Source organism: Choloepus didactylus, chromosome X (genome assembly GCF_015220235.1).
Source record: "Choloepus didactylus isolate mChoDid1 chromosome X, mChoDid1.pri, whole genome shotgun sequence".
Lineage (NCBI taxonomy): Eukaryota > Metazoa > Chordata > Mammalia > Pilosa > Megalonychidae > Choloepus > Choloepus didactylus.
Genome location: NC_051334.1, coordinates 103,941,716 through 103,965,615, shown reverse-complemented (window position 1 = coordinate 103,965,615; position 23,900 = coordinate 103,941,716). Strand labels below are relative to the sequence as shown.

The 23,900-nt window shown below is 39.3% G+C and overlaps 1 protein-coding gene across 1 annotated transcript; it reads right to left on the bottom strand.

The window, feature by feature from the left end:
- Positions 1 to 21,767: 21,767 nt before the first annotated feature.
- LOC119523021 (trafficking protein particle complex subunit 13-like) lies at positions 21,768 to 23,182 on the bottom strand. The gene has a single exon (XM_037821771.1). The coding sequence runs from the start codon at positions 23,107 to 23,109 to the stop codon at positions 21,802 to 21,804; it is 1,308 nt and encodes a 435-aa protein (XP_037677699.1). The 5' UTR covers positions 23,110 to 23,182; the 3' UTR covers positions 21,768 to 21,801.
- Between the last annotated feature and the right edge of the window lie 718 nt (positions 23,183 to 23,900).

Here is a 23,900-nt window from a genome sequence, read left to right as displayed (position 1 = left end):
GCTGCCCCTGCCTAGCAAAGTAGTGAACCAGAAGCAATACCGGATTCCTGGAGGGATTGCAGAGATTAATGCCACTCTTAAGGACTTGAAGGATGCAGGGGTGGTGATTCCCACCACATCCCCATTCAACTCTCCTATTTGGCCTGTGCAGAAAACAGATGGGTCTTGGAGGATGACTGTGGATTATCGTAAGCTTAATCAGGTGGTGACTCCAATTGCAGCTGCTGTCCCAGATGTGGTATCATTGCTTGAGCAAATCAACACATCCCCTGGTACCTGGTATGCAGCTATTGATCTGGCAAATGCTTTTTTCTCAATTGCTGTCAGCAAGGACCACCAGAAACAGTTTGCATTTAGCTGGCAAGGCCAGCAGTTTACATTCACTGTGCTACCTCAGGGTTATATCAACTCTCCAGCCCTATGTCATAATATTGTCAGCAGGGATCTTGATCATTTCTCCCTCCCACAAGACATCACACTGGTCCATTATATTGATGATATCATTTTGATTGGACCTAGTGAGCAAGAAGTAGCAACTACTCTAGATTTGTTGGTAAGGTATTTGCGTGGCAGAGGATGGGACATAAATCCAACAAAAATACAGGGGCCCTCCACCTCAGTAAAATTTCTAGGTGTCCAGTGGTGTGGGGCCTGTCGAGATATTCCTTCTAAGGTGAAGGATAAGCTGCTGCATCTGGCCCCTCCTACAACCAAAAAAGAGGCACAATGCTTAGTTGGCCTCTTTGGGTTTTGGAGACAACATATTCCTCATTTAGGTGTGCTACTCCGGCCCATTTACCGAGTGACTAGAAAAGCTTCTAGTTTTGAGTGGGGACCGGAGCAAGATGAGGCTCTGCAACAGGTCCAGGCTGCTGTGCAAGCTGCTCTGCCGCTTGGACCATATGATCCAGCTGATCCAATGGTGCTGGAAGTGTCAGTGGCAAATAGAGATGCTGTTTGGAGCCTTTGGCAGGCTCCTATAGGAGAATCACAATGCAGGCCCTTAGGATTTTGGAGTAAAGCTTTACCATCCTCTGCAGATAACTACTCTCCATTTGAGAAACAACTGTTGGCCTGCTACTGGGCCTTAGTAGAGACAGAACGCTTAACCATAGGCCACCAAGTTACCATGAGACCTGGGTTACCTATCATGAGCTGGGTGTTATCTGACCCACCAAGTCATAAAGTTGGGCGTGCACAGCAGCACTCCATCATAAAATGGAAATGGTATATACGAGATAGAGCTCGAGCAGGTCCTGAAGGTACAAGTAAGTTACATGAGGAAGTGGCCCAAATGCCCATGGCCCCCACTCCTTCCACCTTACCTTCTCTTTCCCAGCCCACAGCTATGGCATCTTGGGGAGTTCCTTACAGTCAGTTGACTGAGGAAGAGAAGACTCGGGCCTGGTTTACAGATGGTTCTGCACGATATGCAGGTACCACCCGAAAGTGGACAGCTGCAGCACTGCAGCCCCTTTCTGGGATATCCCTGAAGGACAGTGAGGGGAAATCCTCCCAGTGGGCAGAACTTTGAGCAGTGCACCTGGTTGTTCACTTTGCTTGGAAGGAGAACTGGCCAGAGGTGCGTCTGTATACTGATTCCTGGGCTGTTGCTAATGGTTTGGCTGGATGGTCAGGGACTTGGAAGGAACATGATTGGAAGATTGGTGACAAAGAAGTCTGGGGAAGGGGTATGTGGATAGACCTTTCTGAGTGGGCAAACAACATGAAGATATTTGTGTCCCATGTGAATGCTCACCAGAGGGTGACTTCAGCAGAAGAAGTGATCATTCCTCGGGGTGATCACCCTGCTACCTGGTGGCAGGTTGATTACATCAGACCACTTCCATCATGGAAAGGGCAGCGATTTGTTCTTACTGGAATAGACACATACTCCGGATATGGGTTTGCCTTCCCTGCACGACATGCTTCTGCCAAAACTACAATACGTGGACTTACAGAATGCCTCATCCACCGTCATGGTATTCCACACAGCATTGCTTCGGACCAAGGAACCCACTTCACAGCAAATGAAGTGAGGGGATGGGCACATGCTCATGGAATTCTGTGGTCTTACCATGTTCCCCATCATCCAGAAGCAGCTGGGTTGATAGAACGGTGGAATGGCCTATTGAAGACTCAATTACGGCGCCAACTAGGTGGCAATACCTTGCAGGGCTGGGGCAGTGTTCTCCAGGAGGCTGTGTATGCTCTGAATCAGCCTCCACTCTATGGTGCTGTTTCTCCCATAGCCAGGATTCATGGGTCCAGGAATCAAGGGGTGGAAACAGGAGTAGCACCACTCACTATCACTCCTAGTGATCCACTAGGGAAATTTTTGCTTCCTGTCCCTGCAAGTTTAAGCTCTGCTGGTCTACAAGTCTTGGTTCCAAAAGGAGGAGTGCTTCCACCAGGAAACACAACAATAATCCCATTGAACTGGAAGTTAAGGCTGCCACCTGGCCACTTTGCCCTTCTTATGCCTCTGAATCAACAGGCAAGTAAGGGGATTACTGTACTGGCTGGGGTGATTGATCCTGACTATCAAGGGGAAACAGCACTGCAACTGCACAATGGAAGTAAAGAAGAGCTTTCTTGGCATACAGGAGATCCCCTGGGGCGTCTCTTAGTACTACCATGCCCCGTGATTCAAGTCAATGGAAAACTGCAACAACCCAATCCAGGCAGGACTACCAATGGCCAAGAAACTTCAGGAATGAAGGTTTGGGTCACCCCACCAGGCAAAGAACCACGACCAGCTGAAGTGCTTGCTGAGGGTAAAGGGATCATGGAATGGGTAGTGGAAGAAGGTCGTGATAAATATGAACTACGGCTACGTGACCAGTTACAGAAACGAGGACTATGATGATATGAATATTTCCTCCTCGTTTTGTTATGATTATGTTTGTATTTGTCTGTGAAGAAAATATTTTTGCTTTCTTCTCTGTCTTATCCCCTTATCATATGGCATAAGCTGTAACGTTCATTTTGAAGATATGGTTTTAGGTGATGTGTACAACTGCCAAGTTGACAAGGGGTAGACTGTGATGGTTGGGTTCATGTGTCAACTTGGCTAGGTGGCCTAGCTGTCTGGTCAAGCGGGCACTGGCCTGACGATTGCTGTGAGGCTATTTGAGGCTGGTTAATAAACCAACGGGCTGGTTTGTCGGATCATCAGTCAATTGACTGCAGCTGACTGATGACTCATCAAGGGGCGTGCTTCCACAGTGAGAGAATGCAATTGGCTGGATTTGGTCCGGGTGATAAGTTGGAGGCTTATAAGCCGGACGGTTAGAGAAACCTTCACTTCTTCTTCAGCTGCTCAGTGAAGGTTTTCCTGGGGAGCTCGTCGAAGTTGCCAGTTCGTTTCCTGAGGAGTTCGTCAAAGTTGTCGGTTCATTTCCTGAGGAGTTCATCAAAGTTGCCAGTTCATTTCCTGAGGAGTTCGTCAAAGTTGTCGGTTCGTTTCCCGAGGAGTTCGTTGGACGTCTTCCTTGGAGTTGACAGCTTGTTGACGGCTCTGCAGAATTTGGACTCGTGCACTCCCGCAGTTGCGTGAGTCACTTTTACAATTTGATAATAAGAGACATCTCTCATTGATTCTGTTTCCAAGGAGAACCCTAACTAATACAAATGATATTAAAAAATTAAAGATGAGAGCACATCATAATGAACTTTATATGGTAGATGGAAAGGGATCTGTTAAGAATGATTTCTTGGTTTCTGGCATAGAAAATGCATGTATACTTCTGCTGTCACTGATATGGGGATCCCTGAAAAAATTATAAGGTTTAAAGATGCACATCATAAATTTGTCTTTGAACATATTGAGTTTGAGGTGTCTCAAGTGATCCAAGGTCAAATGAAAATAGGCAGTTGGATATACAGGTGTAGATTCAGAAGAATGCTTTCCTTTGTTTGCATAAATTTGGAAGTCATCAGCCTACATGTAATAATTGAAGTTTTTGTTATGGATGAGATTGTCCAAGGAAAAAATGTAAGATGAGAAGACAATCAGTCCTAAGAATAAATCTTTAGTAGTTCAATATGTAAGTGTTTTTCAGACGTGGATAAGATGTCAAAGTGGGCAGAGGAGTAGCCAGAGGGGAAGGAAGAAAGGAATAGCAGTGCTTACAGCTGCTGAGAGAGTGGATGCAGCATTTCAATTTAGTCAAATTAGATATTATATTCAGTGTCTAAACTCATGTTGATTTTAAGTGATGGTTTAGCTCTTGATTGTCAGACAAGGTAGTGATTCTGATTCCAAGCTTTTTATCTGTGTGACTGAGCAAATCACCCTCACTGAAATCCTCACCTACATAGGCTGGTTGTAAAGAATTAAAAGAAAGAATGTACCAAAAGCATTTAGCACAAGTCCAAATATACTTTACTCAATAAACAGTAGCTAGCATTACCTTTTAATGGGCTGTACTATTTTTAATCCTTTGGAAGGAATACAAATTTCGCAGGTAATAGAATGTAATGATTTGTATCATGTTGTTTGTAATCAGGAAGGCCTTGTTTCAAATCTCAGATCTGCCTTTTATAGCATTTGTGATGTTTGTATGTTGTTTAATTTCCTTGTGACTAGATTTCCTCATAAGGGGTGGCTGCTATTACATAAATATTAATATAAGGAGTACTCCTTAAAATGACATTTGTTTTCTTTAAGCTGAATTATATATGCTGATTATTAGAAATGTAGCTCTAGTTTCATGGTTCTATGTTTCACTAAACAAAATTTTTAGGAATTCTAGTTCTATCATTTATCTCTTTCCCCCAGTGGAAAGCTTGAAATCTGTGAAAACCAGAGCATCATTATCAGGTATTAGGATTCTTTTTTAAAACTGTACCATTACTTAAACATCAGGCCATAAGATGGCAATGTTACCCTTTTATATGTTTGTGAAAGATATCAAGGAAACTAAAAATTTAAGTTTACTTTGAATATTGTAGATTATTTTTTTCTAATTCTCCTATGTTAAACTTAAATTACATAATAAGCCTGTAGCTTAATTAATTGTCAATTAATTAATAAAGTGTTTTCTCATTATATATTGCTGGTGATTTTCAGTGTGTATTTATGAACTATATATTTTTGCATGTAACAAAGATTGACAAATTAAAACCACAAGATTCTGTTGTGCTGTAAAGTTATACTGTATATTAAGAGACAAGAAAACTGCAGTGTTATTAAATAAAATCAAATATCTTTTTCTAGATTATTGAAAAAATATACAGGAAACCATTCATTATCTATTCTTTGTGAAAATGTCTAAGCATGACCTATATGATTTCATTCTTCATCCCAGTGATGCATTTGGATATTTTGGTAACTATTTATAGAGAAAAATGTGATTAAACATCCTTGGGTCAACAGAGAGTTTTTGAAGTGGCTTTTTTTGACCAGTCCAGTCATTTACCAGAAAGATATAGTAATAAATAACTTATTGACCCAAACATCTTCCTACCAGGTGAGAATGGGTTTTCAACAATGTTATTAATTTCTATGGACACTAATTTCTAAACACATTAACTATGGGGCAAGTGCATTTTTAGGTTTCATATTGCTTGAAAATGATTCCAGTCACACTTTTTACATTACATTTAGACCATTTGAAAACACTGAATGTGTAGCACAGGTTTGTGATCCACAGAATGCCACAGAAAAGAATTAACAATACCATCTTAAACTTAAAGTAAGTAGTTGGGGCAATATTTTGAAGTATTGACCTTCATCTTCCTCCCTGGATTTCTCCTAAAAACATAACTACACACACATTAAAGTGAGGGCACATGGCCTTGGGGAAGATTTGTGCCCAAGTAGAAAACAAAAGATGCTAGCTAGAGGAAAGAGAGATTCAAAGCATAGACAGGGAGGAGGAAGATGGTGGCATAGAGGGTAGTGGAATTTAGTTAGTCCCCTGAAGCAACTAACAAACAAACAGGAACAACTAGTAAATGATCTGGAATAACTGCTGGGGGACAACTGTGACTGTCCACAAACCATACACCAATCTGGTATTGGTGGAATGGCTGAGACTGCAGCATAAAATCTGTAAGTAAAAACTGTGGAATCATGCAGGAAGCCCCCTCCCCCCACTGCAGGCTAAGCTGCAAAACCTCTCTGTGGGAGAAACCAGCAGTCCCTCTCAGGAGCAAGCAAATATAGCTCAGCCCAGCTCAACTGGGGTCTGAACTAACAAATGTGGACTGCTGAATACAAGGTAAAAACATAGATAAACCCCAACAAACAGAGAGAGGCTTTTAATGATGACTGACCTTAAGGAGCCAGAAAACTCCAGTGCCCCAGGAAAGGGAGCCCAGAAGAAAAGGTTTTCTCTCTGATGGGCAAAACTGGGGGCCATGGACTGGCTCTGAAAGTGGGCTTTCTTTCCCTCTTTTTTTCTTTCAACCCAGTAGAGAGCACTTCAGCCATTTTCAGTTTGCAGCACTCTGACCTAGACAGGTGTGGAGATAACAGAGTAAGAGAGACAAAGAAGTAATTTAAATGCAGAAGATACCTCCATAGGGAGTGTATCTTCCCTAAGAGAAAGGAAGTGGGACCCCAACTCTACTGCAGCCTTCCCTTCAGAACTCAGACCCCAGAGACTGGGGGAAAAGAGCCAAAACAGAAACTAAAGGGGCCACATCTCCTTAAACTAGTAGGGAATGAAAAGGTGACAGGTGCCACCTTCTTGGCAGGTTAGGAAAAGCACAACAGCTAGATACCTCTCAGGAAAGTCTGTAAATCTCTAAATCACACCCTAAGGGAGACTTGAAATTGAATATAAACCCATTATGAGATCTGAACCCATTCTGGTCTGGGAAAATATCATTGGGGTAACCAAGGAAACCGGATGTCTAGAAAACAGAAAACAATAAATGACACTAGGAAAAATAAAGATATGGCCCAGTCAAAGGAACAAACCTACACCTCAATCAAGATACATTTGAGATATTGTTTCACTTTAATGAAAAAATCAATTAAAATTTTTCAAAGAAATATGAATCAAATAAAAAACAAATCAAGTTCATGGAAGATATGGCAAAAGAGATGAATGCTATAAAGAAAACACTGGATGAACATAAGGTAGAAACTGACAGTTTGGAAAAAAACAACTGGCAGAATCTAAGAAAATGAAAGGCACAACACAAGAGATGAAAAACACAATGAAGACATTAACAGAAGACCTCAGGAGGCAAAAGAGAACACTCAGGAACTGGAGAACAAGACACCTGAAATCCTACACACAAAAGAACAGATAGGGAAAAGAGTGGAAAAATATGAGCAACATCTCAGGGTATTGAATGACAACATGAAGCACATGAATGTACTTGTCATGGGTGTCCAAGAAGGAGAAAAGAAGGGAAAAGGGGCAGAAGCAATAATAGAGAAAATAATAAATGAAAAATTTCCATCTGTTTTGAAAGGCATAAAATTACAGTTCCAAGAAGTGCAACATACCACAAACAGAATAGATCTGAATAAACCTACATGAAGACACTTAATAATCAGATTATCAAATGTCAAAGACAAAGAGAGAATCCCAAAAACAGCAAGAGAAAAGTGACCCATCAATACAAAGGAAGCTTGATAAAACTATGTGCGGATTTCTCAGTAGAAACCATGGAGGCAAGAAGGAAGTAGGGTGATATATTTAAGATACTGAAAGAGATAAACCACCAACCAAGAATCTTATATACAGCAAAACTACCCTTCATATATGAGGGAGAGCTTAAAATATTCTCTGGCAAACAGACTATGAAAGAGTTTGTGAACAAGATACCTGATCTACAGGGAATACTAAAGGAAGCACTAAAGAGTGATAGGTAAAGACAGGAGTGAGATGTTTGGAACACAATTTTGGGTGATGGTAGCACAGCAATGTAAGTACACAGAACAAAGATGACTGTGAGTATGATTGAAAGAGGAAGTTAGGAGCATGTGGGACACCAGAAGGAAAGAGGAAAGATAAAGACTGGGACTGTATATCTCAGTGAAACCTATAGTGCTCAACAATTGTGATAAAATTTACAAATATGTTTTTACATCAGGGAGAACAAATGAATGTCAAACTTGCAAGGTGTTAAAAATGAGGTGGCATTCAGGAAAAATACAATCAATGCAAAGTAGAAACTATAGTTAACAGAAACATTGTATTATGCTTCCTCTACTGTAACAAAAGCAATATACTAAAGCTAAATGCCTATAGGAGGGGGACATAAGGGAGGGGTATGGGACTCTTAGCATTGGTGATGTTGTCTCCTTTATTCTACTTCAGTTGAATGCTATCTTTCCTTTTGCTGCTTTTCAGCTGTCTTGGTTTTTCTTTCTTTTCCTTTTTCTTTTTTCTCTCTACCTTCTTCGACTCTTCCTACTTCTTTGTGGAAGAAATGGAGATGTCCTTATACAGATAGCAGTGATGGTGGTGAACACATAAATATATGACTATACAGGGAACCATTATTTGTTTCCTTAGGGTGGACTGTATTGTGGGGAAACAAAACTGCCTTCAAAAAAACATGGGTTGATGAAGAAACCCTGAGGGCACTATATTGAATGAAATAAGTCAGACACATAAGGACAAATATTGTATGGTCTCACTGATATGAACTAATTATTATATGCAAATTCATAGGCATGAATTATGTTACCAGGATATTTAACAAGGTTAAGAATTGGGACCAGTTGCTTATTAAGAGCAGAATGTTCAACTAGATTGAACTGAAGTGCTTGGAAATAGAGGTGATGGTAGCATGTTATTATGAGAATAACTAACAGGGCTGAATGGTGTGTGAATGTGGTGGAAAGGGGAAACTTAGAGTCATGTATGTCACCAGAAGGGAAGTTGGAGGTTAAAATATGGGAACATTATAAAACTGAATCCTGTGGTGAACAATGTGTGTGATTGACTTACAAATATTAGAAATCACTTTCTTGAACTAGAACAAATGTATGACACTATAACTAGAAATTAATAATAGAGGAGTATATAGGGAAAATATACCTTTTGCAAACTATGTACTACAGTTAGTAGTATTTTAACATTCTTTCATCAACAGTAACAAATTTACTATACCAAAACTATGAGTCAATAATGGAGGGAGGGTGGCTATGGGTATGGAAGGATTTGAGTTTTCTTTTTTTGTCTTTATTTCTTTTCTGGAGTAATGAAAATGTTCTAAAAATTGAAAAAAAATAATTTTGGTGATGGGTGCAGAGCTGTATGATGGTACCATGGGCAACTGTTTGTGTATTTTTGATCTTTGGATGATTGCATGTTATGTGAACAATCTTGATAAATTTAAACTTAAAAAGAAAACAAAGGAAAATTTCCTTGATCAAAAAGCTAAAGGTAGCCCACTTTTAGGTAAATTGAAGTAAATTAATCTTGCACCGGAACTAAAAAAGAGAACAGAGAGATTAAATGATGGTCTATGTGCCCTGATGAATCAGGGACCCATCCTTTGAGCATGCTTGGGAAGCTGCCAAATCTCAGAAAGAAATCTGTTTATGAGCCTATTTTATGTTTTCTAAGGTTCAGGAATTAAAGCACAACCTGAATATAGAGTAGGGGTTGGGAGAAAATCCTAAAAATGACAAAAATTAAAGTTTATATTGGGCTGCTTGAATTGTAGTAGAGAGAAAACAGTAATTTATGTTACAGTAAATAATGCATATTTCTTACATGCCTGACTTTGTGGACTGAACTTTAACCACACTGTAATTAATATAAGATATTAACTACAAGAAATCCTACACAGGAAGAATTATAAAGTAAAGTTTCTGATTTGCTAGGTTGGAGTAGGGCCCAGATATCTGAATTTTAACAGGTACCCTTGTATACATGTTAATGATTGGGAGACAAGTAGAGAAACCAGATTTTTCTTAGACTTCTCAACTGTTTATCTAAACTTAAGTTAACTGAGAATCACTCAAACTTAAACTCTTCAAGATGCCCTGTGTTATTTGACAAGTTATTAGTTTAGTTTCCAATATCTGCCTTTAAAACCATTCTCCTTTTAGGAGTTTGAGATTGATTTTTATTATTTTTTCTTATTTTTTCCTCTTTATTATTATTTTTTTAATTAGAAGAGTTGTAGTTTACAGAAGAGTCATGCAAAAACTACAGTGCTCCCATATACATCCCTATTGTTGACATTTAGCATTAGTTTGATACTTTTGTTACAATTGATAAAATAATATTAAAATGGTAGTATTAAGTATAGTCAATAGTTTATATTAGGTGTGTTTTTTTCCATAAACCACCTTATTATTAACAGCTTGTATTAGTGTCATATATTTGTTATAATCCATGAAAGAACATTCTTATACTTGTACTATTAACCCCAGTCCATCATCCACAACAGGTTACACTGGGTTATACACTCTCATGTTTTATCTCCTAACTTTTATTCTAGTAATACACAAGACCCAAGACATCCCCTTTCAACTACATTCACATACATAATTCAGCACTGTTAATTACACTCACAATAATGTGCTATCAACACCATCCATTTCAAAACCTTTATTGTAAACTAAATAGAAACTCTGTACTAATTAAATATTACCTCACAGTTCTCTACCCTCAATCTATCCTCTGGTAATTTATATTCTAGATTCTAAGTCTGTGAGTTTGCTTATTATAATTAGCTCATATCGGTGAAATCATATAATATTTCTCCTTTGGTGCCTAGCTTATTTCACTCAGCAGAATGTCCTCCAGGTTCACCAATGTTGTCACATGCATTGGGACTTCATTTCTTCTTACTGGTGAATAATATTCTATCATATGTATATACCACATTCGGTATATACATATCAGTTGATGGACACTTGGGTTTCTTCCATCTTTTGGCAATTGTGAATAATTCCAGTATAAACACCAGTGTACAAATATCTGTTCACATCACTGCTTTCAACTATTTTGGGCATATACCTAGTAACAGGATTGTTGAATCATATGACAATTCTATACTTAGCTTCCTGAGGAACCATCAACTTATGACAGAGAAGCTGCACCATTTTACATTCCCACCAGAGTGAATGAGTGTCACTATTTCTACACTTCCTTTCCAACACTTGTACTCTCTGTTTTTTAATAGTAGCCTTTACAATTTGGACATCTATTATTTCTTTTACTTGCCTAATTGTTCAGGCAAGAATTTCCAGTACAATGTTGAGTAACAGCAGTGACAGTGGTCATCTGTCTCTTTTTCCAGATCTTAGAGGGAAAGCTTTCAATCCCTCTCCATTGCATATGATGTTAACCATGCTGTTTGATATATGCCATTTATCATTGATGAAGTTTTCTTCTATTTCTATTTTCCTAAATGGTTTTAACAAGAAATGATGCTGAATTGCATACCTGGTATAAAAACCTCATGATCATTGTGCATAATTGTGTTAATGTGCTGTTGGATTCAATTTGCAAGTATTTTGTTGAGGATTTTTGCATCTATATTCCTAAGAGAAAATGGACTGTAATTTTCATTTCTTTTAGTACTTTTGTCTCACTTTGGTATTAGGGTGTTGTTGGCCTCATAGAATGAGTTAGGGTGTGTTCCCTCCACTTGAATTTTTTTTTTTTTGTAATAATCTGAGCAGGATTGATATTAATTCTTCTTGGAATGCTTGGTAGAATTCACTTATGAAGCCATCTGGCCATGGGCTTTTCTATGTTGGAAAGTGAGGACTGATTCAATCTCTTTACTTGCAATTGGTTTATTGAGGTCTTCCATTTCTTCTAGAGAAAGTGTACCCTGTTCATGTGTTTCAGGAATTTGTCCATTTCATCTAAGTTGTCTAATTTGTTTGCATACAGTTGTTTACAGAATCCTCATAGGATCCTTTTTATTTCTGTGAAGTTAATATAATGTTTTCCCACTCATTTTTGATTTTATTTGTATTTTCTGTTTTTTTTTTCTTTGTCAGTCTAGCTTAGGGATTGTCAAGTTTATTGATGTTTTCAAAGGATGAACTTTTAGCTTTGTTAATTCTCTATTTTCAAATTATCAATTTAATTTATTTCTGCTCTAATCTTTGTCATTTATTTCCTTCTCCATGCCTTGGGGTTAGTTTGCCATTCTTTTTCTAGCTCTTCCAGTTGTGCAGTTAGGTCTTTAATTTTTTTTTCTTTTTCTTCTTCTTGAATGTAATCATTTAAGGCTATAAGTTTCCTTCTCAGCAATGCCTTTGTTGCATTCCATAAGTTTCAATATGTTGTGCTCTTATTGTCTTTTTTCTTCTTTTTCTTTTTTAATGCAATTTTATTGAGATATAATCACAGAACATAAAATCGTTCAAAGTGTACAATCAGTTGTTAACAGTATTGTCATACAGTTGTGCATTTATCACCACAAAGTTTGAACACTTTCATTATCCAAAAAATAAACTAAATATTAAAGTAAAAAAGAACATCCCAATCCTCCCATTCCCTTCCTCCCCTCCATTGTTCATTTACTTTTTTTTTTTTTTTTTGGCCAATTTATTTTTGACAAGACTGCAAAGTCCACTCAATTGGGAAAGAATAATCTCTTCAACACATGGTACTAGGATAACTGGATATCCATATGCCAAAAAAAAAAAAAAAAAAAATGAATGAGGACCCCTCTCTCACACGAAACACAAAAACCAACTCAAAATAGATCAAAGACCTAAATATATAAACCAACACTACCAAACTCCAGAAAAAATATATAGGGAAACATCTTTAGGATCTTGTGTTAGACAATCGTTTCATAGACTTTACACTTAAACCACAAGCACCAAAAGAAAAAAAAAATAGTTATATGGGACCTCATCAAAATTAAAAACCTTTATGCATCAAAGGGCTTATCATGAAAGTGAAAAAAGAACCTACTCAATGGGAGAAAATATTTGGAAACTACATATCCAATAAGGGTTTAATAACCAGCATATATAAAGAAATCTTACAACTCAACAGTAAAAAGATAAAAAACTCAATTTAAAAATGTGCAAAAGATTTGAATAGACATTTCTCCAAAGGGGATACACAAATGGCCAAAAACCACTTGAAAAGATGCTCAATATCATTAGCTACTAGGGACATGCAAATCAAAACCACAGTGAGACACCATGTCACATCAATGAGAATGGCTACTAGTTAAAAACAAGAAAATTATAAGTGTTGGGGAGGATGTGGAGAAACAGGAACACTCAATCATTGTTGGTGGAAATGTAAAATGATGCAGCTACTGTGGAAGACAGTTTGACAGTTCCTCAGAAAACTAGATATAGAATTACCATGTGACCCAGCAGGAACTCGAACAGATATTTGTGCACTGATGTTCATAACAGCATCATTCACATTGCCAAAAATTGAAGCAACCCAAATGTCCATCAACTGATGAATGGGTATACAAAATGTGGTATATACATATAATGGAACACTACTCAGCAATAAAAAAGAATAAAGTTCTGATGCATGCAAGAATATGGATGAATCTTGAAGATGTCAGGTTGTGTGAAAAAAGCCAGTCACAAAAGTACAAATACTTTATGATCTCACTGATAAGAAATAATTAGAATAAACAAAATCATAGAATCAGAATGTAGAATACAGGTTACCAGGGGCTAGGTTGGAGGTAGGGAATGGAGAGTTAATGCTTAAATTGCACAAAGTTTCTCTTTGGGTCTATTGTAAAATTTTGGTAATAGGTGGTGGTGATGGTAACACAAAATTGCAAATGAAATTAATAGTACTGAAATGTATATGGAAAAAGGGGTGAATTTTAGGCCACATATATGTTATTTGAATAAAAATTAAAAGAAAAAATCGTCTAGGACCACATTAACCACAGGGCAATAAAATTACAGTTTAACAAAAAAAAATAAGGATGGTTTGAAACTATGCCCATGGAAATAAGGAAGGTGGGGCACTGCACTTTTAATCTGTTTAAGGAGAAATCAATTAAAATGGAAAATACAAACCATTGCAAAATGAAAAGCAATAAGAGCTCTACATATCAAAACCAGTGGGGTGTAGCCAAACTAGTACTCAAAGGAAAATGCATGGCCTTAAATGCATTTATTAGAAATCAAAATTGAAAACAAAGAAACCAAGCTTTCAAGAATCTAGGTGATAGTGCACAAAATAAGTTCAAATAAAAGTAAAAGGAAATAATTAATAAAGTCAGAAATCAATGAAAGAAGACACAAAAAATAGAGTTGAGCAATACATGAAAACTGCTTCTTTGCAATGACCAACAAATTAGACAAATGTTCTTTCTGATAAAGAAAAAGAGAAGGGAGAAATAAACAATGATAGGAATAAGCTTCAGCTCCAGATTAGATTTCTTAACAAATAAATTTTCAAAATAGAAACATAATTATTTGGTAGGCAATCATAAATTAACAAAATTGTGTAAGAAAAGATATAGGACTAGTGTGGACCAATAGCCACGGAAGAAAGTGGAAGGGTAGATGTTCTAGTTTGCTAATGCTGCAGAATGCAAAACACCAGAGATGGATGGGCTTTTATAAAAAGGGGGTTTATTTGGTTACACAGTTACAGTCTTAAGGCCATAAAGTGTCCAAGGTAACACATCAGGAATTGGGTACCTTCACTGGAGGATGCCCAATGGCGTCCAGAAAACCTCTGTTAGCTGGGAAGGCATGTGGCTGGTATCTGCTCCAAAGTTCTGGTTTCAAAATGGCTTTCTCCCAGGACGTTCCTCTCTAGGAAGCTTGCTCCTCTTCAAAATGTCACTCACAGCTGCACTGAGTTCCTTCTCTTTGAGTCAGCTCATTTATATGGCTCCACTGATGACGGCCCACCCTGAATGGGTGGGGCCATGCCTCCATGGGAATATCTCATCAGAGTCATCACCCACAGCTGGGTGGGGCACATTCCAAGCAAATCTAATCAGCACCAAAACATCTGCCCCACAAGACTACATCAAAGATAATGGCATTTGGGTGACACAATACATTCAAACCGGCACATTCCACCCCCAGACCCCAAAATGACATTATCTTTCCAAACACAAAATACATTCATTCCATCACAATATCACAAAAACTTAAATCATTTCAGTAACAAAAGTTAAGTACAAGATCCTATCAAAATCAATTACAGGCATGGTGGGTCCTAAGGCATAATTCTCCTTTAGCTTTGGATCTGTGGACTTAGAACAAGTTATATGCTTCCAATATACAAAGGAGAGACATTCATAGGATAAACATTCCCATTGCCATAAGGAGAAAGAGTAAGGAAAACAGGGTTAACAGGACCAAAACAGTTCCTAAAACCCACAGGACAAACTCCATTAGATTACAAAGTCTGAGAGTCATTTAGAGAACAACGTTGCATCCTTGGGGCTTGAGAGAGTGGGAGTCTAACCCTTCCTAAGGGCCTTTGTGGCAGCCCTTTCCTCTCCAAACACTTGGGTGAGTGCTCCAACATATCCACAAATTAGGGAGACCACCTTCTCATCCCCACCCTCCTGAAACATTGGGGCAGCTCCCGGATTCCCTTCCATCTCCAGGGCACATGCTTAACCCCTTCAGAACAGTGTGGTGGCAGCCAGGCTCTCCCCAATTCCCTGGAAATGTGCTCCACCCTCTTTGGGACATGGGGTGGCAAAACTCTTCCAGAGCATCGAGGTGGAATGCTCACCCTCGACCTCTGGGGCAAACTCACCTTTTCCATGCATGTGGGCCACTCTGCTCTCCCAGCCCAAGGCCTCTTGAGTCCAGACCTCAGCCTCCATGGCTCTGTCTTTGAAGAAATTTTTCCTTCAGTTTGTTCCTTGTCTGTCTTCTCCAGTCCAGACTGGCAATGGCTCTGTCTGTAAAGATCTCTCAAAAATTCTGTTGGCTTTGCATGAAGCATGCAGGGGTCAAAGCCATCAGACAATAGGACTTTCCACAAATCCTTTCTGGATAATTCCATCTCCAATCTTGGCTTGTACTGAAATGGCAGCTGGGTTCCATGTTTGGTTACATCCTCACATTGGGCTGTAGCTTCTGGGATTCCACCCCCCTGGAAGCTCGTAATTTTCCAAGCCATCAGCTTCTGGTTTATTTGAACCCAAGAATTCAGTTCTAAGTTTATCTCTCTCCACTCGCATTTTACTATAAGCTGCAAGAAGAAGCCAAGGTACATCCTCCACATCTAGTCTGGAGATCTCCTCAGCTAAGTATTCCAGGTTGTCACTTTCAAATTCTTCCTTCCATCTGACACCAGGACTCAATTTTGCCAAATTCTCTGCCACTTTAAAACAAGGATCACCTTTCTTCCAGTTTGCAACAACACATTCATCATTTCTGCTCAAGTCCTCATCAGAAGTATCTTTAGAGTCCATATTTCCATGAACAGTCTCTTTAAAGCAGTTTTGGCCTTTTCTATCAGGCGCCTCACAATTCTTCCAGAATCTTCCCCTTATCCATTTGAAAAGCCGTTCCAACATGTTTGGTATTTGCAAACTCAGCAGCAAAGCACCCCACTCCTGGTACCAAAATCTGTTCTAGTTTGCTAATTCTGCAGAATGCAAAATACCAGAGATGGATGGGCTTTTATAAAAAGGGGGTTTATTTGGCTACACAGTTACAGTCTTAAGGCCATAAAGTGTCCAAGGTAACACATCAGGAATTGGGTACCTTCACTGGAGGATGCCCAATGGCATCTGGAAAACCTCTGTTAGCTGGGAAGGCACATGGCTGGTGTCTGCTCCAAAGTTCTGGTTTCAAAATGGCTTTCTCCCAGGATGTTCCTCTCTAGCAAGCTTGCTCCTCTTCAAAATGTCACTCACAGCTGCACTGAGTTCCTTCTCTTTGAGTCAGCTCATTTATATGGCTCCACTGATGAAGGCCCACCCTGAATGGGTGGGGCCATGCCTCCATGGGAATATCTCATCAGAGTCATCACCCACAGCTGGGTGGGGCACATTCCAAGCAAATGTAATCAGCGCCAAAGCATCTGCCCCACAAGACCACCAAAGATAATGGCATTTTGGGGACACAATACATTCAAACTGGCACAGTAGTCAAAGATCTACCTTTAAAATTTCTTGCAGGCAGCCTCTAAAATGACCCATAATAGCACCGACTGGTATTCACACCCTTGTGTAATCTCCTCCCTTTGAGGGTGGCTGGACTAGCAACTTGCTTCTTGTAGCCAATAGACTGCAGCAAAAGTGATGGGACATTACTTTCATGGTTAGGTTACAAAAGAGTCACTCCTGTTTTTCTACATGACTCTCTTCCTTAGTGAAGCCAGTTGCTGAGTTGTGAGCTTCCCTGGGGGGACTTCCATGTGTCAAGGAACTGAGGAGGCCTCTGGCCAGCAGCCAATGAAGAACTGAGGTCTTGAGTCAGAACCCACAGGAAACTGCATCTTGCCAACAGCCACGTGAGTGAGGATGGAAATGTATCATCCCCCTAGATAGCCCTAAGATGACTGAAATCCCAGCCAATACCTTGATTGAAGCCTGTGAGAAATCCATGCTTAGTTTCTTGATCTACAGAAATTATGAGGTAATAAATGTTTGTTGTTTTAAACTATTAAGTTTTAGGGGTAATTTGTTGCACAGCAATATATAACTAATACAAAAATAGGTCCCAGTCCCAGAAGATTTTCTATATTATGTAAACACTTCCTGAGCATAGAAAAAGATGGATGGCTATTCACCTCACTTTTGGAAGTTAGCTGAACCCTGATACCAAAGGTGGACAAGAACAGGATATATAAAGATGATAAGTGAATCACTTTACAAACACCAAAGAAAAGTCATAAACAAACACTTAACAAGTGAAATCTAACAACATGGTAATTGAATATTGAATTGTAACCATGTAGAATTTACTTCCAAGAAAGCAATATTTTAAAATATATATATTTAGTACTTATTATGTACTAGGTTCTGTCATAGGTGCTTTACATGTATTTAGTGGTTTAACCTGCCTAATAACCTAATCAGGTAGCACCTATTATTTAAACCCTGTTTTTCTACATGACTCTCTCCCTTAGTGAAGCCAGTTGCCGAGTTGTGAGCTGCCCCGGAGGGACTTCCATGTGTCAAGGAACTGAGGAAGCCTCTGGCCAGCAGCCAATGAAGAACTGAGGTCTTGAGTCACAACCCACAGGAAACTGCATCTTGCCAACAGCCACGTGAGTGAGGATGGAAATGTATCATCCCCCTAGATAGCCCTAAGATGACTGAAATTATATATTTGATGAAACTGAAGGGGAGAAGTTACACAAGTCCCAGCATTACCCTGATGATAAAACAAGATAAAGACATTACAAGAAAGGAAAACTGCAAATGAATATCTCTTATGAATATAGATGCTAAAATTCTCAACAAAATATTGGCAAATCAAATCCAGCAATATATTATTGAACATTTCCCCATCTCTCTCTCTCCTTTCTTTCTTTCTCTGTCAGTAGGGCTCCCTTTAGTATCTGAAGTAGGGCAGGACATTTGTTAGCAAAATCTCTCAGCATTTGTTTTCTGAAAAATTTAAGCTCTCCCTCAAATTTGAAGGAGAGCTTTGCTGGATAAGAATTCTTTGTTGGAAATTTTTCTCTCTCAGAATTTTAAATATGTCATGCCACTGCCTTCTCGCCTCCATGGTGGCTGCTGAGTAGTCACTACTTCGTCTTATGCTGTTTCCTTTGTATGTGGTGAATTGCTTTTCTCTTGCTGCTTTCAGAACTTGCTCCTTCTCTTCAGTGTTGAAAGTCTGATCAGAATATGTCTCAGAGTGCGTTTATTTGGATTTATTCTATTTGGAGTTTGCTGGGCATTTATGCTTTGTGTATTTATACTGTGTAGAAGGTTTGGGAAGTTTTCCCCAACAATTTCTTTGAATACTCTTTGTAGACCTTTACCCTTCTCTTCCCCTTCTGTGACACCAATGAATCTTAAATTTGGACATTTTATCTATCATATCCCTGAGATCCATTTCGATGTTTTTTATTTTTTTCTCCATTCTTTCTTTTGTTCTTTCATTTTCTGTTCTGTGGTCCTCTAGGACACAAGTCGTTGTTCAGCTTCCTCTAATCTTGTATTATGAGTATCCAGAGTGTTTTTAATTTGGCCAACAGTTTCTTTTATTTCCAGAAGATCTTCTATTTATTTTTTCTTGCAATTTCTTCCCTATGCTCTTCTGGGGTCTTCTTTATGTCCTTTATATCCTGTGCCATGTTCTTCTTCATGTCTTTTGTATCCTGTGCCATGCTCTCGTTCTTTGATTGTAATTCTTTGGTTAATTGCGCCAAGTACTGTGTCTCTTCTGATCATTTGATTTGGGTGTTTGGGATTGGGTTCTTCATATCATCTGGTTTTATCATATGCTTTAAGATTCTCTGTTGTTTTTGGCTTCTTGGCATTTGCTTTGCTTGATATGGTTCTTTCAAGTTATAAAAAATACCAATCTTATTTTTCAGATCTACAACTTGGTGGTGTACACTTTCTCTAACTAACCAGCAGACGGTGTCTGCGAGTCACCTATTCCCCTCAAGTCAGTTCTCCTCAACTTTTTCTTTGTGGTGTGTGGGGAAATGATTCTTATGGGGTTCAATAGGTGAACTCAGTTTGGGTATGTTGTTGGTGCTGTCCGCCCTGAATGTGGGGTGTGTGTCTGGGTGGTTAGGGAGGCAGGGCAGCTTTAATAATCAAACCTCCCAAGTGTTCCCGGAGATTCAAGGCTGTTGCAAGAGTCTAAGCTTTCATTTCAGTTTTGCCCCAGATTTTCTCTGCTGCTGACCCACGAGTCCCCGGCATTGATGTAGTGTCCCTGGGGTTTCTGAGCGTGCCCCCTTCTCAGCTGTGATCTTCCAGGACCTGTGCTGAGGGAAGGCTGTGCTACTTCACAAGTGCTGCCATCCCTCAAGGGAAGCCCCAGGCCACCGGGTCATGCAGGGGCGCTCCCAGGCTGATGCAAAGATGGCTGAATGGGGTGTCTTAACCCCACTCCCCCTTTTCACACAGCTCCACCTTCCCAGGTCTGGGACAACTAGCTGTGTGTGCACCCAAGGCCACTGTCCACGGCCAATATTGTGGTGTGTGCGCGGTGCCGTGGGATACATTCCCCATCACACTGGGTTTCCTGGGCAGCTCTGGGCTGTGGGTCCGGCCCTGGGCAGGAGTGTCTCCAGCCCGCCAGGGAGCCGGCTGCAAGCAGCACGGTTTCTTTCTCCTTTTGGCTCTCCCCTCTGCCCCCTGGCCCTGAGGGAATTAGCAGCAGTCTATCCTCCACGCCAGACACTGAGAGGTTGGCACAGCCCGCTCCTGCCGTGCTTCACTGTGCGGTTCTCGCCATTGTAACTGCAGTCGCTCCTGGGTTTTTTTTTTTTTTTTTAAACAACTAGTCAGTTTCCAAATGCCAGCCTGCAGTTTCCCCACACCACAGCGTGGCCACGGGACTTTCAGCCAGCTTACTCACTCGTTTCAGAATGCAGACTCCCAGTTTCACCAAGTGCATGGTCCCCGTGGTTTTAGCAGACCTTGTCCAGCTGGTGCATCGCTGGAATTGGTGTTCTGGGTCACTTTCTGGTTTTTGTCTAGTATTTTTCATGGAGGTGTTTTTTTTTGCTCTGTTTCACCTAGCTGCCATCTTAGGTTCTGACTTAATGTACTCTTAATTTAAGAAACTATGTATACAGTCTTAAATTTCAGCTTACTAAAATAGGATAGCTTCTATTTAACAACATAAGCTTTTGTTTCCCTGACAAAATATTCTAACCTTTTATTACATTCATGTTCCAAAATTGTTTACAGCCTTAAGTTTGTCACTGTTTTGTTCATGATGTAAGTAAATAAGTTTGATTACATGCAGAGAGTTTTACTACATTAATACATGATTTAGAGTTCAAGATCAAATACCATAAGCGGAGAATTCTTTAAATGTGCCTTATGAAAAGGAGTGGCTTTATTTTTCAATGGCAACAAAACCAAACCAAACCAACAAAAGGAACTTTTGGCTTAGAATGAGAAAAATTATTAGTCTACTTAATTAGAAGTTAACTGAGTAATCAACAACCTAAGAAACGAAACCAATTCTGATCTGCTGTCTAGTAACAAACTTTTCTTTGTGTGTATCAACAAGCACACATACATACCACTACAGTCAAAATACAATGATTTTGAAAATGATTAGAAAAGCTCATCCGACATTGTGTTAGCAAATACCAGTTTACAGGAATACTAACCCAAATATTTTACACATTTTTTCTGTTGACTGAGGACCTAGAAAAAAAGCTGGGGGTAATTAATTATTATGAAAATTCTAAATTTCTAAGAAACAGCTATCTTCTAGATTGGCATCAGCAAACCAGAAAACCAGCTGGCCTGTTTTTTTAATACATCTATGTTTTTTCATTTACAATTGTCTATGCCCTTTTTTTATACCACAGTTGCAGAGTTGAGCAGTTATTATAGACACGATACAGCCCACAAAGTGTAAATTATTTTCTTTCTAGCTTTTATGGAAAACGTTTGCTGACCTCTGTTCTAGATGCTTGCTTGATAAAAATGGTCTTAAGTGTAGAACTTTTGGAGAACAAAGTTCAATAGTCATCTAACATGGAACAAAATGAGATGTACAGGAAATACACAAATGTTCATTTAGCATATAACTCATAAGATAAAATCAGAAGATCCTTTTTAAAACAAATATTTAATATTTTAAAGAAATCAGTTTTACAGGAAAGATATAAATAATACATACTTATTTTTGCCGTTAAATTGATCATTTAACAAAGCTGACAAAAATATAGAAAGCAGTTCGAAGAAACTAAATGGAAAACATAACATTGGAAATTTTCTTCAGCTTTCCACTTTAGTGGCCGAAGATACCACACAGACTTGTGCAATGTCATCATATTCGTATGTTCTCTTTAGGAAAGTGTCTGTCAGTCTTAAGCCGGAAACACTTTGCAGTCCCTGTACTGAAGACAGCAGAGTAAGGGCAAGGCAGAGAGAGGAACTTGGATGTAGCTTTCCATGCTGTCTTCCTGAAACGCCACACCAGTGGATGGAATTGGTATTGCACATCTCCAAAACAAGATCCATAGTCCTTTCACTGCTGCAGTTTGTTATTTTACAGGTAATATGAAAAGGTTCTTCTAGGTTTACGATATCTGGGATTGCCTCCAAAGATAATCTAACATCTCCATAACCTGGAGCCATTCTTTGAAGTTGGCTGGTCTGTAACCTTCCTCTTTCACCCAGATTTGTTTTCCATACTATATCCAATTTTCCAATTACAGTTACTCCCTTAATGATGCCTGCCTTTTCTGCAAACTCTTTCTTGGGCTTTAGGCAGTATAAGTACTGGCGGGTATCCATTGGTTGAAAATAGGCTCTTGATCCAAATGTAGACGCACATTCTCCAGCTTGGTCCACAGAATTTAGTTCTGCTACATTGTACATTATAGATGGCTCCAATGAAACCTTCTCCATAAACATGGGTGAGGTTGTAATATTCTGAATCTGGGCTTCGAGAAATACTTCATCAGTCACAGAACTGAGGTCACTCTCTGCATTGTAAAATTTGGTTTTCACATCCAATGGTTTGAGAACCTGAAATTTGAAGAACTTTCTAAAATACATTTTTTCTCCACTTTGAGTTGTATAACTCACTGCACACACCAAGATGTGTGTTCCAATTTCCTTTACTTCATGATGTATTACATCATCAATACAACAATCAGGTTTAAGTTCAGCCACTGCAGCATTGGAGGCTGAAAGATTTAAAAGCTGAGAACTTGTCTGAAGATCAGCTTTTACCAATATATCCTTTACAACTTGGTTGCTATCATTATGAACGCTGATATAACTGGAAAAGGTCTCTCCCAAAAATATGTTCCCGAAATTCTGTGGTAAAGTCAACATTTCTCCCAACATTAAAATTTCTGCACCATTAACAGTCGAAGGATCATCTCTCATGAGTTGGTTAAAGAGATCTCCAGGTAAGTCTTTTTCTTCACAAGTCACTGGAATATTGGTGAATAAAGTAGGCTTAGTCAACCGCATCACGAGAACAGTCCGCACATCAGCTCCTGCGGTTAAATTCTGTCTGGTGATTGCACGAGCACTGATCAGAAAGAGTGATGTACCAGGTATCCATTCCATTCTAGAGCGCGGCTCTCAAACCTTTCAGCGCCAAGAGGTGCTCCTGTTTGAGAGGATTCACTTCCATCTTGAGCGGTACTATGGACCCACCGCCTACGGGGACTGAGGAGGTTCAGCCTGGACCACAAAACAGGAAAGCACTTGTTCCGGAAGACCTAGCGCTAAACACTTCTAATAACTTGTCTGCCAGTGGTGCCTTAAATTCTCTTTCTTCTTAGTCCTTTAAGGACCCAAAGGCTTCTTTTCACCAGTCATCACTTGTCTCATATATATCTACATATAAAATGCCTCTGCATGTTCCAGGTACACGCTCACATCGAGCTCTTCATGTTCTTTATATCCTGTGCCATGCTCTCATTGTTTGTCTTTAGTTCTTTGTTTAATTGCTCCAAGTACTGTGTCTTCTCTGATCTTTGGATTTGGGTGTTTGGGTTTGGGTTATCCATATCATCTGGTTTTCTCATACACTTTAAAATTTTCTGTTGTTTTTGGCATCTTGGCATTTGCTTAACTTGATAGGGCTCTTTTAAGATACGTAGGCTAATTCAAAGACTAACCTCTAATTTGTCAGATCTACAGCTTGGTGGCATACACTTTCTCTAACTAACCAGCAGGTGGCATCCGTGTGCCACCTATTCCCCTCAAGCTAGTTCTCCCCAACTTTGTCTTTGTGGTGTGTGGTGGTCTGATTCTTGTGGGGTTCCAATTGGTGCACAAAGTTTGGGTGTGTTGTCTGCCCTGAATTTGGCACATGTATCTGAGCAGATAGGGAGGGAGGGCAGCTTTAATAA